This window comes from Acomys minous (genome assembly GCF_964271855.1).
Source record: "Acomys minous genome assembly, chromosome: 1".
Lineage (NCBI taxonomy): Eukaryota > Metazoa > Chordata > Mammalia > Rodentia > Muridae > Acomys > Acomys minous.
The window spans coordinates 37,390,258-37,406,797 of record NC_140483.1 but is presented as its reverse complement, the minus strand read 5'-3'; the positions used below and the strand labels follow the sequence as shown (position 1 = coordinate 37,406,797).

At 41.3% G+C, this 16,540-nt stretch overlaps 1 protein-coding gene across 1 annotated transcript in view; it reads right to left on the bottom strand.

Annotated features, from left to right (window-relative positions):
• XPR1 (xenotropic and polytropic retrovirus receptor 1) overlaps positions 1-15,982 on the bottom strand; it is a 144,694-nt gene extending 128,712 nt beyond the window's left edge. Inside the window, exon 1 of the mRNA XM_084785911.1 lies at positions 15,707-15,982. Coding sequence (XP_084642037.1) covers positions 15,707-15,775 — 69 coding nt within the window. The 5' untranslated portion in view covers positions 15,776-15,982. The remainder of the gene's footprint in view (positions 1-15,706) is intronic.
• Positions 15,983-16,540: the final 558 nt, after the last annotated feature.

Here is a 16,540-nt window from a genome sequence, read left to right as displayed (position 1 = left end):
ACACATGATCCACAGCTATGAGTCCCAGCCCCAAAAGTACTGTTTAAATGGCTCTCCTAGCTGTGCCAAGTAACAGTAGTAAGAGAGCAACTCTAAGTTAACAGTGAGGGCATGTTTATTCCAGTAATGGGACTTGCTGACTACATATATTTATCTCCTTTCCCTCTCAAAGCTTAATGACAATGTAGGAATTAGTTTAAGTATAAAGCTATAGGAAAAAAACAATGAAGGAGATAGTAGGCAGCAGGCTTAATACATCTGCCAAAACCAGAGAGCAGGTAGAGGAGTAAACAGACTTACCACACAACATGGAAAATTTGAAATACCTTTAGAGTAGGATTCTAGCAGGAAGCAAGCCAATACAAGTCTGTAACAGGCCAGGAATTGAAAGTACCATGTGGTTGAGAAGGCAGAGTTTTAAAAAAGGCTAAATATAGGATTGCTTGAATAAAGCAGTTAACAGGCCTACTCCTGGCTTACCACAACACTTTCCATACACACCTCACCAGACACTAACATCATTTAGACCAAGAAACTGAATTAAAGGAGAAAGGAAAGATTAGGATATTGACGCAAAACCAAGCAGAGGACAGAGGTGCCAGGCATAGACTGAAAATGAAGTGTATACACTCTCAGTAGGATCTCAAACCAATTCCTCCCCCTAACTCTCATAACTAAAAGCATGCCGACTAAGAAAATATAAGTGCAGGGGCTGGGAATAGGATCAGTGGTAAAAGTGCTTGCTGGGCAAGCATGAAGACCTGAGGTCAAATTCCCACACCTATGTGAAAAGTGAGATGTAGTTACATGCACCTGTAATCCCAGAACTGTAGCGGATAGAAACAAGAGGATCCCTAGGGTTTGCGTGCTGCCGGCAAGCTCCAGGCTCAGCGAGCAGACCCTGGGTCTCAGGGGAATAAAGCAGAGTGTTAGAGCAGAACACTGGTGGCTTCCTCTGACCTCTGAGCACACACAGGTACAAGCACCCACTGGCACACGTGCACAAACAAGCAAACAACACACACACACACACACAAACACACACACACACACACACACACACACACACACACGGACACGGACACGGACACACGAGAGGGGGGGGGCAGGGAGAATACAACTGGAAGAAAACTAGGATATTGCCTCTTTGTCTCTCTGTTCCAATATCCATTATTTAAACAATGACACGAATATGATGGCAATTAGATAACAGCCTCAACAGAGCTCATTTGCATAGATCACTCAAGCGTGATCTCTAAAGTCAAGCACTTACTATTTTATTTTAGATGAAGAATTCTCCTGTGAGTTTGCTATAAAGTAGTTATCCACCTTCAAGCCTTTAATCAAAGCACAGAGGCCACTGACTTGGTACTAGAAAATGCTATTCCAGTTTTACAAACAAGGGAGATTTGCTTTTCCTGTACACCTCCAAGACCTGTGAGAAACAGGACCCAGTACATGAGCAGTGTCACAAACTAAGTCTTCCCAATAAAGATGCTGGCTGTAAAGCTACTCATGTACACACACTGAAATAACATTCAGTCTTGTTGTCATAAGTTTTCAGAAGAGAAAAGAGCAGGTGTAATTAGCTTAACAATCAGATTCATCTCAGGGGTTTACAAAAAGTTATTTCTTTTTTTAAATCAGAGTATGTGGTCTGAATTCCAGAAATTCTGCTTTCCACGGATTTCGTGGAATCCAGATACTTGCATTTCTGAAGTTTTAAAATTACACTCTTTAATTTTTTTTTTGAAACCCAAGAACAATTTTATTAGCGTTTAAAAGAAAAACACCCTGGAGTAGACAAGCTGTACATCTAAGCAGCTACCCAGAGGAAGAAAATGGAGGAGCAAGTGATAAAAGCCATGCCACTTGCCATGGAGGCAACAGCCACATGGAAGGGAGGAAGCCTAAGAGAATGCAAAGAGGCTGTGCTTAAGTTCTGGCCAGCAGCTGAAAGAGACAGAACAAAATCTGAAAAAGGAGCACTACATCTTTCTGAGTCAGAATTAGAACTCAAGCCTGCTTGATTTGGCTTATAGGGACTGCTAGTTTTTATTCAGTGTGTGTGTGTGTGTGTGTGTGTGTGTGTGTGTGTGTGTGTGTGTGTGTGTGTGTCTCCAGGGTTGGGAGCACACAAGTGCCACAGTGTGCCAGTGGAGGTCATAGGACAATTTCCAAATTTCCAAGAGTCAGTTCTCTACTTTCATGTGTGGGTCCCAGGTAGCAAACTCTGGTAATCAGGCTTGGCAGCAGGTACTTTTGCAAGCTGAACCATCTCTCTAGACTGTGTTGCTGTTTTTACAAAAAGCCTGCCTGGGTGACTCTAAAGCAAAGAGTCATTGGACCAATCTTTGGGAAACAACCTGTAATAATTCAAAAATGAGACCTTGATTCAACAAACTTACAACACTGGCCTTTGCCACCATGGATGCTTGGAAACCCAGATTTGGGACAGAAAAAAAAGGTGCATTAGTAGTAAAAGGAATCTAAATTGGGATACTCTGTCTTTGTCATAGCATGAATCATAAAAGTCTGAGAGCTTTGCAATAGCCACTAGCCACATGTTACTATTAAAATTTTAATTGGCTAAAATTAAATATTCAGTTCTGCAGTCTCAAAAACCACATTTCAAGGCCTCATCAGTCATATGTGACTTGTGGCCACCTCCTGGACTCAAAGATACAGAACATCTCCTGTATCACTGAAAAATCTACTGCATGGTGCTGTGCTGCAGCTTACCTATCAAGATAATTGCCAATGCTACTTTCCTTAGAACCCAATAATGCCTTCCAGTGATAAAACCTGTAACAGTCAAGTGTCTGCCCTGGTTAGATAAAAATATACTAAATTATCACTGCCTACAATATACAGGCCAGGTATTTAACATAGAGTATCACAATTACTGAGAGAGCCATTTACACTGTTCTGCAGGTAGAATCTAAGATTCAGAAAAGGTTATAACTATTAAATAATAAAGCCTTCAAGTTAATCTCTTGAACTCCAACTAGGCTGAAGCTGGGATGTAAGTCAGTGATAGAATTATCTGCATAACACACACAAGACCCTCGGTTCAAGTCCTAGTACCAGAAAAAAAACAAAGCATTCAAATACCAGTGTAGATATTAACATTGTCTTTTAAAAACACTTTTCAAAATTTATGTGCGTGAGCACATGTGTAGAGGTCAAAGGGCAACCTAAAAGAGCTGGATCATCTCTAGGCTAGTTGTAGGTGCCTTTACCCTCTGACCCGTCTCTCTAGCCCAGCATTAACAGTATCTTAAAAAGAAAAGAGAATAAGGGAGGTCAGCAGTAAGAGGAAAGGTGAAAGGACCCGTGAAAACAATAACTATGGAAGCATATCCAGGCATATTCCAGTAAAAAAGACATCTCACACAAAGAACAGAACCATCCAAACAGTGCAAGACCTTGGCCTTGTAGAATGAAATGAGTGCATCATTAAGGCCAGCTTTCTAATCGCACACTCAGCCAGTCTCACAATTTATCTCCTCTCAATAAGCAGGTGGAAAGAACAGAGAAACAAGAGGATGACAAGGAACACCTGTTTTGAGTGCTAAGCGCATCTCCAATTGTAATGAGCCATTTGGCACACGGGTATTTAAACATCACTCCTTTGTGAGCTCACAGTATTCAGTCAACCACTTAATTGTATACCATTGGCCAAGCCCCATCAATCTAGGGTCACTGAAAAGATCAAATTCAGATCGGAACTTGGGGCACAGTGAATCCACCAAAGCACAGACATTCTGTGAAGCTTCTTGGCAGCCGTGAAATGGTGTTCCCAAACAAGGCACTGACCTCAAATGACACTTTTTATTCAAATTCCGGCAGCACTTATTAGTCCCAGTAGCAAATGCCCTGAGAGTCCTAACTACCAAATTTCTCACAAACCCATTTTTCCTTTTAATCCTGTTCCCATTCAGCAGAACCACTGCCCAGGAAACCCACCGCGATAGGAGACTCGAACCTGAATGACAGACAGCAAGGGATGCGGTACACAGAAGGGAGTGCAGGGAGGAGAGAGAAAAAGGAATGATAATTATAATCTCAAAAAAAAAATCTATCAAGAAAAGAAGAGAATCTGGACTGAGACAGATCTGAGTTCATAGTCTTAAACCACTTGTGTGATCTGTACACCTAAAGTATGAAATTATCTTTCTTCAAAATTAGGACAAACACCTATTATGTCAACAAGCCTGCTGTCAAGATCACAGATAACTTAGTCAAGGAACACAGGAGTAGTTAAATGTGACAGGCAGAGAGCTAGATGCTAGACGGACACTATCTACTGCCTGAGACACAGTAAGCATCTGGTAAGTGTTACATTATAACGTCAAACCTCAACAGCCACTACTGACAGCACACATCATTATTCCATCGACTTCTAAGACTGAAACACTACATACCAACTGAAACACTACATACCAACTGAAAAACGATATAGCATTCATTTTAACACACCCCGGTTTCATTTAAGATGTGGACTACATATAAAACTGATTAAAGAAAGCATTGATTCAAGTCTTCATCATTTTTTTACTATACTACTTAGTTTTTCTATCTTTGATCATAATTTATATAAAGCATCATCTAAGATATAAATCACGAGCACATGCAGCACACACACACAATCACACACAATCACTTTGTGTTACCCCTTTAAAATCTTGTGTAGGCCAAGAATGGTAATACATATGCTTATAATCACAGCACTTAGGAGGCTGAGGCAGGAGAATGGCAACTCTGGCCTACATACTAGGATCCTGTCAATATGTAAATAAATATTTACAATTCACATCCAGGAAAATATCTTAGTGTTTTCACAAAGCGTTCTAGGCCCTTTAATTCCTCCCAAGATCCTTTCTATAAATTGTCGAATCTGCAGAGGCAGGCTGTGACTTCGAGGCCAGCCTGGTCTACAAAGCAAGTCCAGGACAGCCAAGGCTACACAGAGAGACCCTGTCTCGAAAAACAAACAACAAACAACAACAACAAAACTGTCAAATGTATCTACTAAAATCAAATTCCATTATGCACATCTGGGCATTCCCACCAATGCCATTGTTCAACTTTGTTCTTTCTGCCTACACTGCTCTAGTGTCCTTTCCCCTCTTAACTGTATAATAAAAGTATGCTCAATCTCTTGTAGCCTACTGAAATAATACCACTATACCACTTTCCAATGGAATGCCTTTGCTCTCTATGAGAAAATCAATTGGCCATTCTTCTGTAATAAAACTATATATGCATATATATATATTTACATATAACCTTTATCTGTGTTTATATATGTAATACTTAAATACTTATGTGTATATATGTATGTATATATAATTCTATATAAGTATATATATATACTTATGTATATGTATTATGTATATGTATACTTATATATATGTGTGTGTATATTTAGAAGACCATGTAAGTTAAAAAAAAAACTCCTCAGAGGTAAAGACTAGTGTTCAATGGCACCCACATGATCCCAAGTGTGTATCACCATGTTAGGAACCTAGTCTCTAAAATAAAACACACTTGCTTTTACTTTCTAGCACTAAGCACTTTGTAGCTATGCTGCCTTGGTCAACCTACTCAGCATAAAATTTGATGGTTTTTCCTAACAGAAATAATACAGCCTACTTTGGATAGTAAGGATTAAATGTAAAATGCCTGGCAAACCAGAGTACTCAATAAACATTAGCTATGGTTATTATCATCATTATTGTTTTACTGTTGTTTTAAAAGGAAGAGGAGCACTCATGAATAATAAATATGCTTAATAAACACTCTTAACATCCTCTAGACCAGTGTTTCTCAACCTTCCTAATGCTACAGCTCCTTAATATAGCTCCTTATGTTGTGGTGACCCCAATCATAAAATTATTTTTGTTGCTACTTCATAACTGTAATTTTGCTACTGGTATGAATCATAATGTAAATATTTTTGGAGACAGAGGTTTGCCAAAGGGGTCATGACTCACAGGTTGAGAACCACTGCTCATTTGCCTAACTTTGGCTAAGAACTTGGGCTATAGAAGATAGGAGATATAGTGTCCAAGTGGCACACTGTAACCTATGCTTCAAAACAGAGATATGTTATGGAGGTACAGGCAAGTCGTTTTTAACCTTGAGTCTTCCTTTGATTTCTACCTGACCCCTCAAGCCTTACTATAACCACTCAAACCTATCTCCTAATTCAAATGGCTTTTTACTTGTGATCATACCTTACAAATGGGGCAATGGTTAATTTTATGTAGGTAAGTAGTGTCATTAATATCTGAGTCTCATTGTTTACTGAGTCAATTAGCATACAGAAAAACCTTTTAGGTTGTTGGTTTGATATAATAGATTAGATTCAGATAAATGTATCAGTACAGAACATCTATTAATTCCTATGAAGAAAATTCATCCTTGAATTTTTAAGCCAAAACAACAACAAAAGGCACTACTTATATGGCCCTGCTAAGCCTCAGTGAGGGCCAGGCATAAGCAGAAGGCCACACTCCTAGAGCAGGCTCTACCAGCAGCTATTTGTAAGACTGATCCCATGCCATGACCTGTATGTCCTCTGTTTATCCATTCAAACACCAAAGCCATTGAGAAGGTCTTTTTCAATTCCAAAACTAATTTTAAGATAAAATATTGTTTCTACTATAAAACAGCAAAGAACTAAAGTTAGGCAGCCACTTGAGGCTCACTTATACCACCTGGACACATTTAGCAATGCACATGTGATTTGCACCTCAATTAAAAAATTAAAGACTACCTTGACACAGGATAGCCAAAAATAAATGCATGTTACAAATGACCATCACACCTAATTTATTTCACAACCACATCATTGCTTATGCCTGGTTCCCTTAATGTACACAAAAATAGCTAAGAACAATTAATTAAAACAAATACTATAGAGGGCTGAAGTATTAGCTCAAATGAACACAGTCATTTCCTAGAAAACCCCACATCTGACATCAGACAGATAAAGCTTGTGGCTCCATTCCCCTACTATAAACACAGCTAACCAAGCACTACATAACCTTGAGCTCTTTCCAAAAAAAATTTTTTTAATATATCCTTCTTATTTTGTGCCAGGCATTGTTCTAAGAACTATTCATGTTCAGCCCATTTAATCCTCAACAGCTAAACACGTGCACATATCTTCAACACCAGCATTTTCTCAGGAGGCTGAGACTGGAGTATCAAGAGTTCAAAGCCAGCTACAACTGTAGTTCAGTAGTGGAGTTCTTACCTAGCTTGTCACAACCAGCCTGCATTACATAGTGACTGTCTCTGGAATGACTCTGGAAATGTCAACTGAACAAATCAGCACTGGAAATGACAAGTTTCACAGTAGTCCTACAAGAAACATACCATCATCATTGCTAATTTACACAAAAGGAAACCAAAGCACAAAAATGCCAAGTGGTTTGGGCTAGGGAGATGGCTCAGCGGTTAAAAGCACTTGCCATGACACCTGACAACGTTAAGCTCAATCCCCAGGTAGAAGGAGGCAACCAGCCAACTCCTAAAAGTTGTCCGCTGAGCTCCACAAGTGCACTCACAACACACACACACACACACACACACACACACACACACACACACACACTTATTAATAGAGGAAAAAATGTCAAGAGACTTGTCTGAAGGCACTAAGTTGGTGAGCTTCAATTTGAACCCAGTCTGGCTTCAGGGACTATTCTCTGCGTTAACACACAAAGCCTGTGCTATAAACTAATAATATAAATCAGGGTAACGGTTAGCTCAGCCACTGACCAAGCCAAGAGACCTTCATCACTTAATCTCTGTGAGTCCATTTTCACTTGAACAAAAATGGGAACTGAACTATAATATAACTTGACAGTTCCTTACAGGTCTAACATCCTGACATAAGCCTTGAAGGCAACGGCCACAAATGAGGCCATAGCTCTACCCACTTTCACCTTTCTCTGTTCCATAACATTCCCTTATCTTATGTTCGTCATACGGTGCTTTGTTAGCTGTTTACTCATAATGGTATGATCACTTTGAGGAAACATAATTAACAGGTGACTTCTGTCCTCCTGAGGACTCTACTACCTTCCAAACCTATTAGTGACATTATTTCACTGGGCTATAGAATAGGCTACAGAAACAGGTCAGTGGTACTGAATAACAGGTCAGAAGAGGCCTGAATGTATATATTATGTAGCATGCATGTATGTGTGTGTGTGTGGGTATGCATGTAGTATAAACATTTATTTTCATGAAGCAATACCACATGGGAGTTAAAGAGCGTGGGCTCTTCTTGTCTCATCTGTGCTCCCTGTAACTAGGAGGACCAACATTAGCTACTTACAGGCTCAGCCTGTAGCTGGTAAAATCCTACCTACACAGCCCGCTCTTAGAAGTGTTTACCACAATGCCTGACACAATAAACCCTCAATCAGCCAATCAACAACCCAATCAATAAGTAGCAGCTGTTGCTATTATAGCCATTCACTATCCCCATGTTCCTATTTACACTCCCTCACAAAAGCCAAGAGCTCCACGGTATGACAGACTTGATTTCAAATTCTAGCACCGTTAAGTTAATAGGTGGCTAGGCCTGTGCAAACTGACTAACTTCTCCATGCCGGGTTACCTCATCAAGTACACCATGCTACCATGACCTAAGCAGCCACTATCTAGTTCCTAAGTACTCAGCGATGGGCAGCTGCTCTTCTAAGACCAGCTGACCATGTTTCTGCTAATTCAAAGGAGTGGGGAACTAAAGACGATGAAATCCAGACAAGCCAAATTTTTCTTCTCTCTGGCCCTTCGCTGGATGGCAGACACCAAGAAATCCTCAACCTACAATGTCTTTTTCATCCTGTTACATGCTTTGCAAGAACAGAACACCTTTTTCAGGCCATCTCCCAACTTCCTGAAAGAAGTCCTGTGCTCAAAGGAGGCACTTCTGAGCTTGGCATGATGGTAAATGCCTTTAATCCCAGCGCTAAAACAAAACAAACAAACAAAACCCTCATAACCCTATCACTCATTTGTTTTTTGGTTTTTTTTTTTCTTCTCCCACAGGTACAAAAAGTAGTTTTGGACTGCAGGAAGTGGTTATAAGCCAAGTAGCTAGTAAAAGATGCACTTATATATTGTATATTAAATATTCTTCAGTTTTAATGGCTAATATAGTATAGCAGTAGACACAGGCATCCTCTATAATATTAAGAGTTTCAAACTGGGGATAAAAAGCTTGAAAACCATTGTTCTAAGGCATTAAAATAAAATCTCCAAAAAGCACACTTCCTGGGGCTAGAGATGCAGCTCAGTTGCTAAGAGCACTTGTCTAGCTCATGTGAAAACCCTGGGTCCATCTCTAGTAAGGCATACACTGGGAGTGGGAGCTCAGGCCTATAATCCCATTGATAGAGGCACGAGTATCAGAAGTTCAAGGTCATCATTGATAACAAAGAGAGTAAAGGTCAACCTGAAACACATGAAATCTTTTCTGGGAAGGGGGAAGGGAGGAAGAAGGAAGGAGAGACAGGGGGAGGAGGGAGGGAGAGGAGGACAGAGAGAGACTGCCCTGTGATTGCATCCCATCTTTCTATCTTCAAAAGACCACTTGGTGGGGCTAAGGACTGGGGACGTGACTCAGTGGATGGAGAGCTCACTGCGCAATCATGAAGACCTGAGTTTGGATCCCCAACATCCATGTAAAAGCCTGATATGACAACATGTGTGTGTAACTCCAGGGCACAGGGCAAGGAAAGCAGGGGGATCTTCAGGGTGTTCTGGCCAGCCAGTCTAGCCAAATCCACAAGGCCCAGGGTTTAGAGAGACCAGTCTTCAAAAAATAAGGTGGAGCTGGGTTGGCGGTGCACACCTTTAATCTCAGCACTTGGGAGGCCAGCCTGATCTACATAGTGAGTTCCAGTACAGCCAGGGCAAGGTGGAGAGAGTATATAAACAAACAAACAAACAAGAAGCCAGGCCTTTAATTCTAGCATTCTTGAAGCAGAGTTTGGTGGATCTCTGTGAGTTCTAGACCAGCTAGAGCCACATTTTGAGACCATCTCAAAAATAAGTAAGATGAAGCAATGGAAGAAGATAACTGATGTTAACCTCTGGCTTCTAAACACAAGTACACATATGCGGATGCATACCTGTGCACATGAACAACACACACACACCATCATTTATTCACTATTTATGAATAGTCAATGAAGACTTATAGCTCCTTGTTTCTGATTATAATAGTACAGGCCTCATTTAATAAATAAAGCTTTTTTAAAACCTTTCCTGTATGAATATTTTGATCTAATAATGTATTGTAGTATTTCAAAGGGCTAGTCTGAGGCTCAGGACTGTCTACATTTTAAACTTAACTATGATGGATATGAACCGAAAACAACTTAACAGGCATACTTGAGATATAAGGTAGTTGTGGATGCCAGAGGATGCAAATCCTGGCTTAAAGGTGACCTTAATATCATAACTGTGAGAGAGTTTGGTGGCCTTTTGTCAGCTGTCACTGCCATTGTTCGCTGTGCTTACATCACTGGTATTACTGCCCCAGCGTCTCTACGTGGGTCTTTTTAAGTCTGATTACTTTGTGAGGGGCTGATGGAGCTGAGACTTACACAGCATTTACCTAGGCACCCACAAAGCAGTAACTGCTACCTGCTGGCAGTGAGCCACAAAGAAGTGGGCAAGTCACTGACAACCCTGAGCCCCTCCTTAGCAGAGTAGGTCATTTGGAAATCTTTATTTCCTCCTTCTCATATGCATAAAATTAACTAAACTAACAGTTCTAACACTATCATTTCTTCCTCCACAGAATTTGGGACACACTGGTTTGGGGGCCTAAAATTCAAATACACCTGAAACCCTCAGCTACAATAACTCATACTTGCAAATGTTTTCCCGAATGAGGAGTGAAGCCAGGGCTAGTTTTCCATGGTCACCCCAGGTCAAGTAAGACTCTTAGGTTCTTATGATCTGGGCCTTCACCCAAAAGCTGATCCAAAGCCAACCTCAGGGATGGATGGGCAGGGTTAGTCTTACCATGGTATTCACCCTAACACACTTTCCAGAGACAATGAAGAACAGCCATGGCTTCCTGTCTCTACTTTTACTCACTCATTTAAACCATATTTGTAAATGTCAGGCATCTCACTAACAATCATGTACAAGTATCATTTAAAATATATGTATTGTATTTTTATTTGCAGAAGTCCCAAAAGGAAGAGTGTGGCTTGTGCTCCATCGGGTGGTCAAACTGGAAATTTCAAACAAGTCTCAGCAAGGCAAGTGAACCGTAGCTAATCAACATAGTACCTTTGAGACACTGCAGCCTGCAACACGAGTTTCCCATGGGAGGGCTCTGGAAAAGAAAGTCATAACAACACTATGGCAATGCTTCCTTATCCTGGGAAATGAGGGAAGTGCAGTTTATGCAATGTTCTTTCCATGTCATGACCATTACTTTTTGCTTATTTAAGTTAAATAAAACTCTTATGCTGGCAATGTAGCTCAGTGGGACACTGGCTTGCTTAGCAGGCCCAAAGCCCTGGGTTCAATGGAAACAAATGGTTTTACTGGGTTTTCTAGTTACAGGACAAAATCTCAATTTAAAAATTTAGCTTTTTAAAATTTATTAAATTATTTATTTTTTTGGGGTTCTGGTTTTTGGTTTGGTTTGGTTTTGAGATAAGGTCTCACCATGTAGTTCTGGCTGTCCTGGAACTCACCATGAAGACCACGCTGACCTGAACTCACAAAGATCCTCCTGCCTCTGCCTTCCAAGTGCAGGGATTAAATATGTGCACTACTATGTCTGACTTTTCATTACATTTTCTGAAAAGGTAATTTTTGAACATTAATTTTATATTAAATTTTAAAATAGTTTCTTGTATTCTCTCCTCATAAACATAATTAAACTATAACAAAGTACAGGAATGTAGAGTTGAATGGAAGATCACATGAGGCTTACTGAGAAACCATCAACGTTCAGTTCTCCAACACCACATGCAGATCAACAACCTGAAAGCCCAGGAGGAGAAAGTGACTTCATCAGTGTCACACAACTTATGTGACCTGTTCCCAATATTAAAGCATACAGTGCTCAAGAAACTAGCAGTGTGTGTGTGTGTGTGTGTGTGTGTGTGTGTGTGTGTGTCCACACATGTATATGATGCCAAGTGCCTTAACCTCTCTACACCTTAGTTTCTTTGCCTGAAAAACCAAGGAGGTAGATAATGTTTAAAATTTCTTTCCAGGCTGGGTGTGGTGGCACACACCTTTAATCCCAGCACTTGGGAGGCAGAGGCAGGTGGACTGCTATGAGTTCAAGGCCAGCCCAGTCTACAAAGGGATTCTAGGACAGCCAAGATTACACAGAGTAACCCTGTCTTGGAAAAACAAAACAAAAACACTCCCTTCCAATCTCTGAACACTGGAGAGCTCACTGTGCTAGCATCCTACGCTTACTACAGTATACACTGAAAAAGGCCGTTCTTAGTTCCTGAGATACCAACCAATAGCCCCCTCGGGAGAGAAAAATCACATCAGCAATCAATGGCATCAAATATATTTGCTTCTTTTACAAATACTGTGTAAAATATTAACTGATCATACCAGTCTATTTGGATGAAACTAGCCTGGCTTGATTTGATTAACCTATTACAGGTCTCTAAAATATACAACCACTGGCTCTAAATTTTTTTGCAAGTACTGTTAGGAATAGTCATTGTTCTGTTTTCCACGCTGAGATTTGTACTCAGGTTATTAAAAACAAAGATGGTCTCTGCTCATTTGTGGTTATTCCTAGCAAAACTACTCACAAAGCACCGACTAGAGGTCCTGAATATGGTCTTCCTATGATTCTCTTCTTTTGTGCTTATTCTGCCTATAAATGCCACAATTGTTTTCAGGTGAAGACTAATGATTTCAGGATATTGATGTGCTATAACATTAATAATTTTAGCAATTCAAGAAATAAAAAAATTAAAAGTTTAAACCAAACACTTAGGAAATAGAATGGGCCTTAAAAGGCTTTGGCAACATATGGGTTTTGTTGTTGTTGTTTTGATTTGTTTTTTTAAATGAAAAAAAAAAAAAAAGAAAGCAAGAGCAAAAATATTATCTCCAGGGCCTAGCAGCTAACATACACAAGAAATACTTACAATGCATCCATAATGATGTAGCTAATTAAATATTATGTAGAATTATAGATGTAAGCAATTCTATCTAAAGCTCCACATGATTCAGGTAGTACTTAATAAACTGACATAAACAAAGAAGCTGAACAGTTCATGTTGGTTCAGGGCACTAGAAGGCAGCCTAGGCTTGAATTAAGGGCAGTACATCAAAATTTCCTCACCAATGCTTGAAAAACAAATCCAAGTCTGTTCTGCTAACTGTTTTAGAGAGCATCATTTTCAACTATGTGAAAATGCACATTACAAAAAAAATTAAGCAAAGGTCTTTTTCTCTAGCAAAAGCTAATTTTTTAATATAGCTACCTTTTTTTCCCTGACATTTTTCAAGATGGGGTCTCTTCCCTGACATTTTTAAATAGCTAACATTTCCAGACCTTAAAATTTCTTACTCATACCTTTATGCTATTTTTAGAGGGATAGCACCAAATCTTTAGAAATAATCCACAACACAAAAGACTGCAATCCCATGCAAATGTCTTTAATGGTTCCAATTTACAAAGGAGGAAAAAAAACCTGTATTTTTCATCTTGCCTATGGAACAATGAATTTATCAAGAATAGAAGTTACATACTAGTAGGGGAATCTTTGTAGAATCCAATTTCAATTATCTACAATAACTGAATCTTTCAAAAAGTAATTTATAATTGGTGAGAGAAAGATAATTGCAGTCACTCAGAAGCATAGGAATTCTGTCCCTCTGTGAGGAGGCTCAGGGTCACTGTGGTTACTCTAGCCACAATGCTGACATTATAAATCAGGGGTTAATTGCATTTTTTAACTGAATTATGCCTCCTCTTCCAGTCCAAGATATCCCATGCTAATTCTATAAAATAGTCAAATGTTGAAATACTTGCAATGAATCGTAAGACTCACCTATGATTACTTTGACCAAAACTCAAGCATTCCATACTTTATAATAGTAAGTGCTTTGGCCCACTCCAGCCTAACCTCTGTGAAGAGCTGGCAGTGGTGCTGAAGTGCTGGTAGAAAGATGAAAAGCCAGTGGCCTTCTTTCAATGAAACCCACCATCTGGACTCTAGCCAAGGTTTTAAAACTGACTGAACGTTATTACAAACAATAAATCAACAATTCCACAGCCTGAAACGTTAGACCCTTTTCTTACGGAGCGTGGCTAAGGAAGACTACAAGGAAGCTGACAAGAGAGTATTAATAATAAGCCGTTAAATACAGTATATTACAAGTAAACTTATTTTACAATCTTCAAGATTTTGTTTAAACCAACTCCACCCTTTCCCCATCTTCAGTGAGTGGCCACATGAATAAATGAACTTATGCTTGTTGCCTAAACATCTTATCACTAAATTTACATACAGGTTAAAAAGAGATCCAAAATATTTGAATTCATAAAGCCTAGCTAGTATGTGTGTGTATGTCCCTATTGATTTTATACTCTTTGTTCCTGTTCATACCATAGTTGTGAAATTTCTGGAGGTTACAGATCCGCTGTGTCTCTCTCTCTTCAGGAGCTGGAACTACTAGCTTCTGAGAATAACCTGTTTCAGGCTGAAAACCCTTCAGGCATCTTACCTTCTAAGTATGTAAGTGGTTTTCACTGTCTTTACTTCTCCCAATATTGATGCAAGGTCCCTTACACTATCTAATAAATACCCTCTAAAAGCTGTGCAAAAAGAAGAAACTGAAAGGAAAGAAGGAACGGGTGTCGTGTAATACACAAGTAAGGTACAGTATTTACATTACAGTGATTTTTTTTGTCCCTAACAAAAACTCAGCAGAAACCCTGAAATTGTCAATAATTCTCTTTCCTCCATCCTCTTCCCTCCATTCCAAAAGAGAGTGAAAAATCCAAAGATGTGATTATTCTGCATAGTTCGTGCAATCAGTACAAAGACTGAGTGGGACACCGTCTCCTTATCAAAACACAAGTACTGGTTCAATGCGTTTGGAAACTATAGCCACTGCATTAGGTGATAGACAGTTCACCAAGTTTCAACCCTGTTACAAAGCCTTTGTCAACAGTGGGCAAGTGGGGATGAGCCGACGGGCTCGGTGGAATGGCAATCGCTCAAGGGGCTTATTTTACAAGAGCAAGATTCCTAGGCGAGAGGTGAGCAGCGAGAAGCACCTAACCTTGGCAAGAGGGTGATCTCCGGCGGTGGGGACCGGGGGTCAGGGTGAGTGGGGAGGGGGTGGCGCCGAACCGCCGCGACCCCGGGCCGCCGTCGCACCTGCGGCTCGGCCTCCCACCAACCATTCCCCAGCCCCAGCCCGGCTGTGCCCTTCCTCTCCCCGCCGCCTGCATATCCGTTACCCCGGCGGCAGAGGGCTGCGGGGGAGGGGAAGGACGGCCTGCCGCCGGGGGCCAGCAGCGCCCGGGATGCCGCAGTGGCTCCCCGCGGCGGTGGGTCAAAGTCCGCCCCGGCCCGGGAGCTCAAGGCGGCGGCGGAGGTCGCGGCTGGGGACACGGCAGCCCCTCGACGCCCGCCCCAAACCCGGACGCCGCGGGTACCTCATACTGGATGTACTGCTTCCTCCACTCGGGAGTGATGTGCGCGGAGAGGTGCTCGGCGAACTTCATCCTGCCGTGTTCCCCTCACTCCCACCCGGCTCCGGCAGCTACTGGCGGCGGCGGCGGCGGCAACAGCGACTCCGACTCCTCCCCACATGGGCCCCGGCGCTGCGCGAAGCTGCGCTTCTCTCCTCCTCCGCCGCCGCCGAGGTCTCTTCAGAGCCGCCCTCCCGCCATCTTCCTCCTCCTCTTCATAGCCCCGCCCCGCCCCGCCCTCCAGACGTCATCGCCATGGTAACCGCCTACGCCGCTCCGACGGAGGGGGCGGAGTGCAGGGTGGGGCCTCAAGGGGCTTTCCTTCATGCTCCGCCCCTTTGGGCCGGACGTGGTGAAGGCACCTCCCCTGACCTCTTCCGCCTGTCTCCAGTCTGCCTATAGCTGCTTTCTCCAGCCTGCCTGGGAAGCAACGCTGTTGTTATTGCAATTAATATAAGTACTGGCGCAACAATAATCCACGCAAGACGCTTATATTTGCAGAGAACTGTGAAAATATTTTTTCCATTTTAATATTGATTCTTCATAAAACCCTTAAAGATGAATCAGCACTAATCCAAATTGAGTAGTTGAACCAGTTAAGAGCCAACTGTATTTAAAGGAACTGTATTTGTACGCTCAAGGTGCTCCATAAATGCTTGTTGAATTCAATTGAAAATGTCTGTGCCAAAAAGTTTGTGCTGTCCCTGTATTTCAATATAATTGTCTAGTTAGTCCTAGAACTATCAGAAAGGCCAAAACACCTGGATACAAACCAGGACTGAAACTAGTCTGTGATCC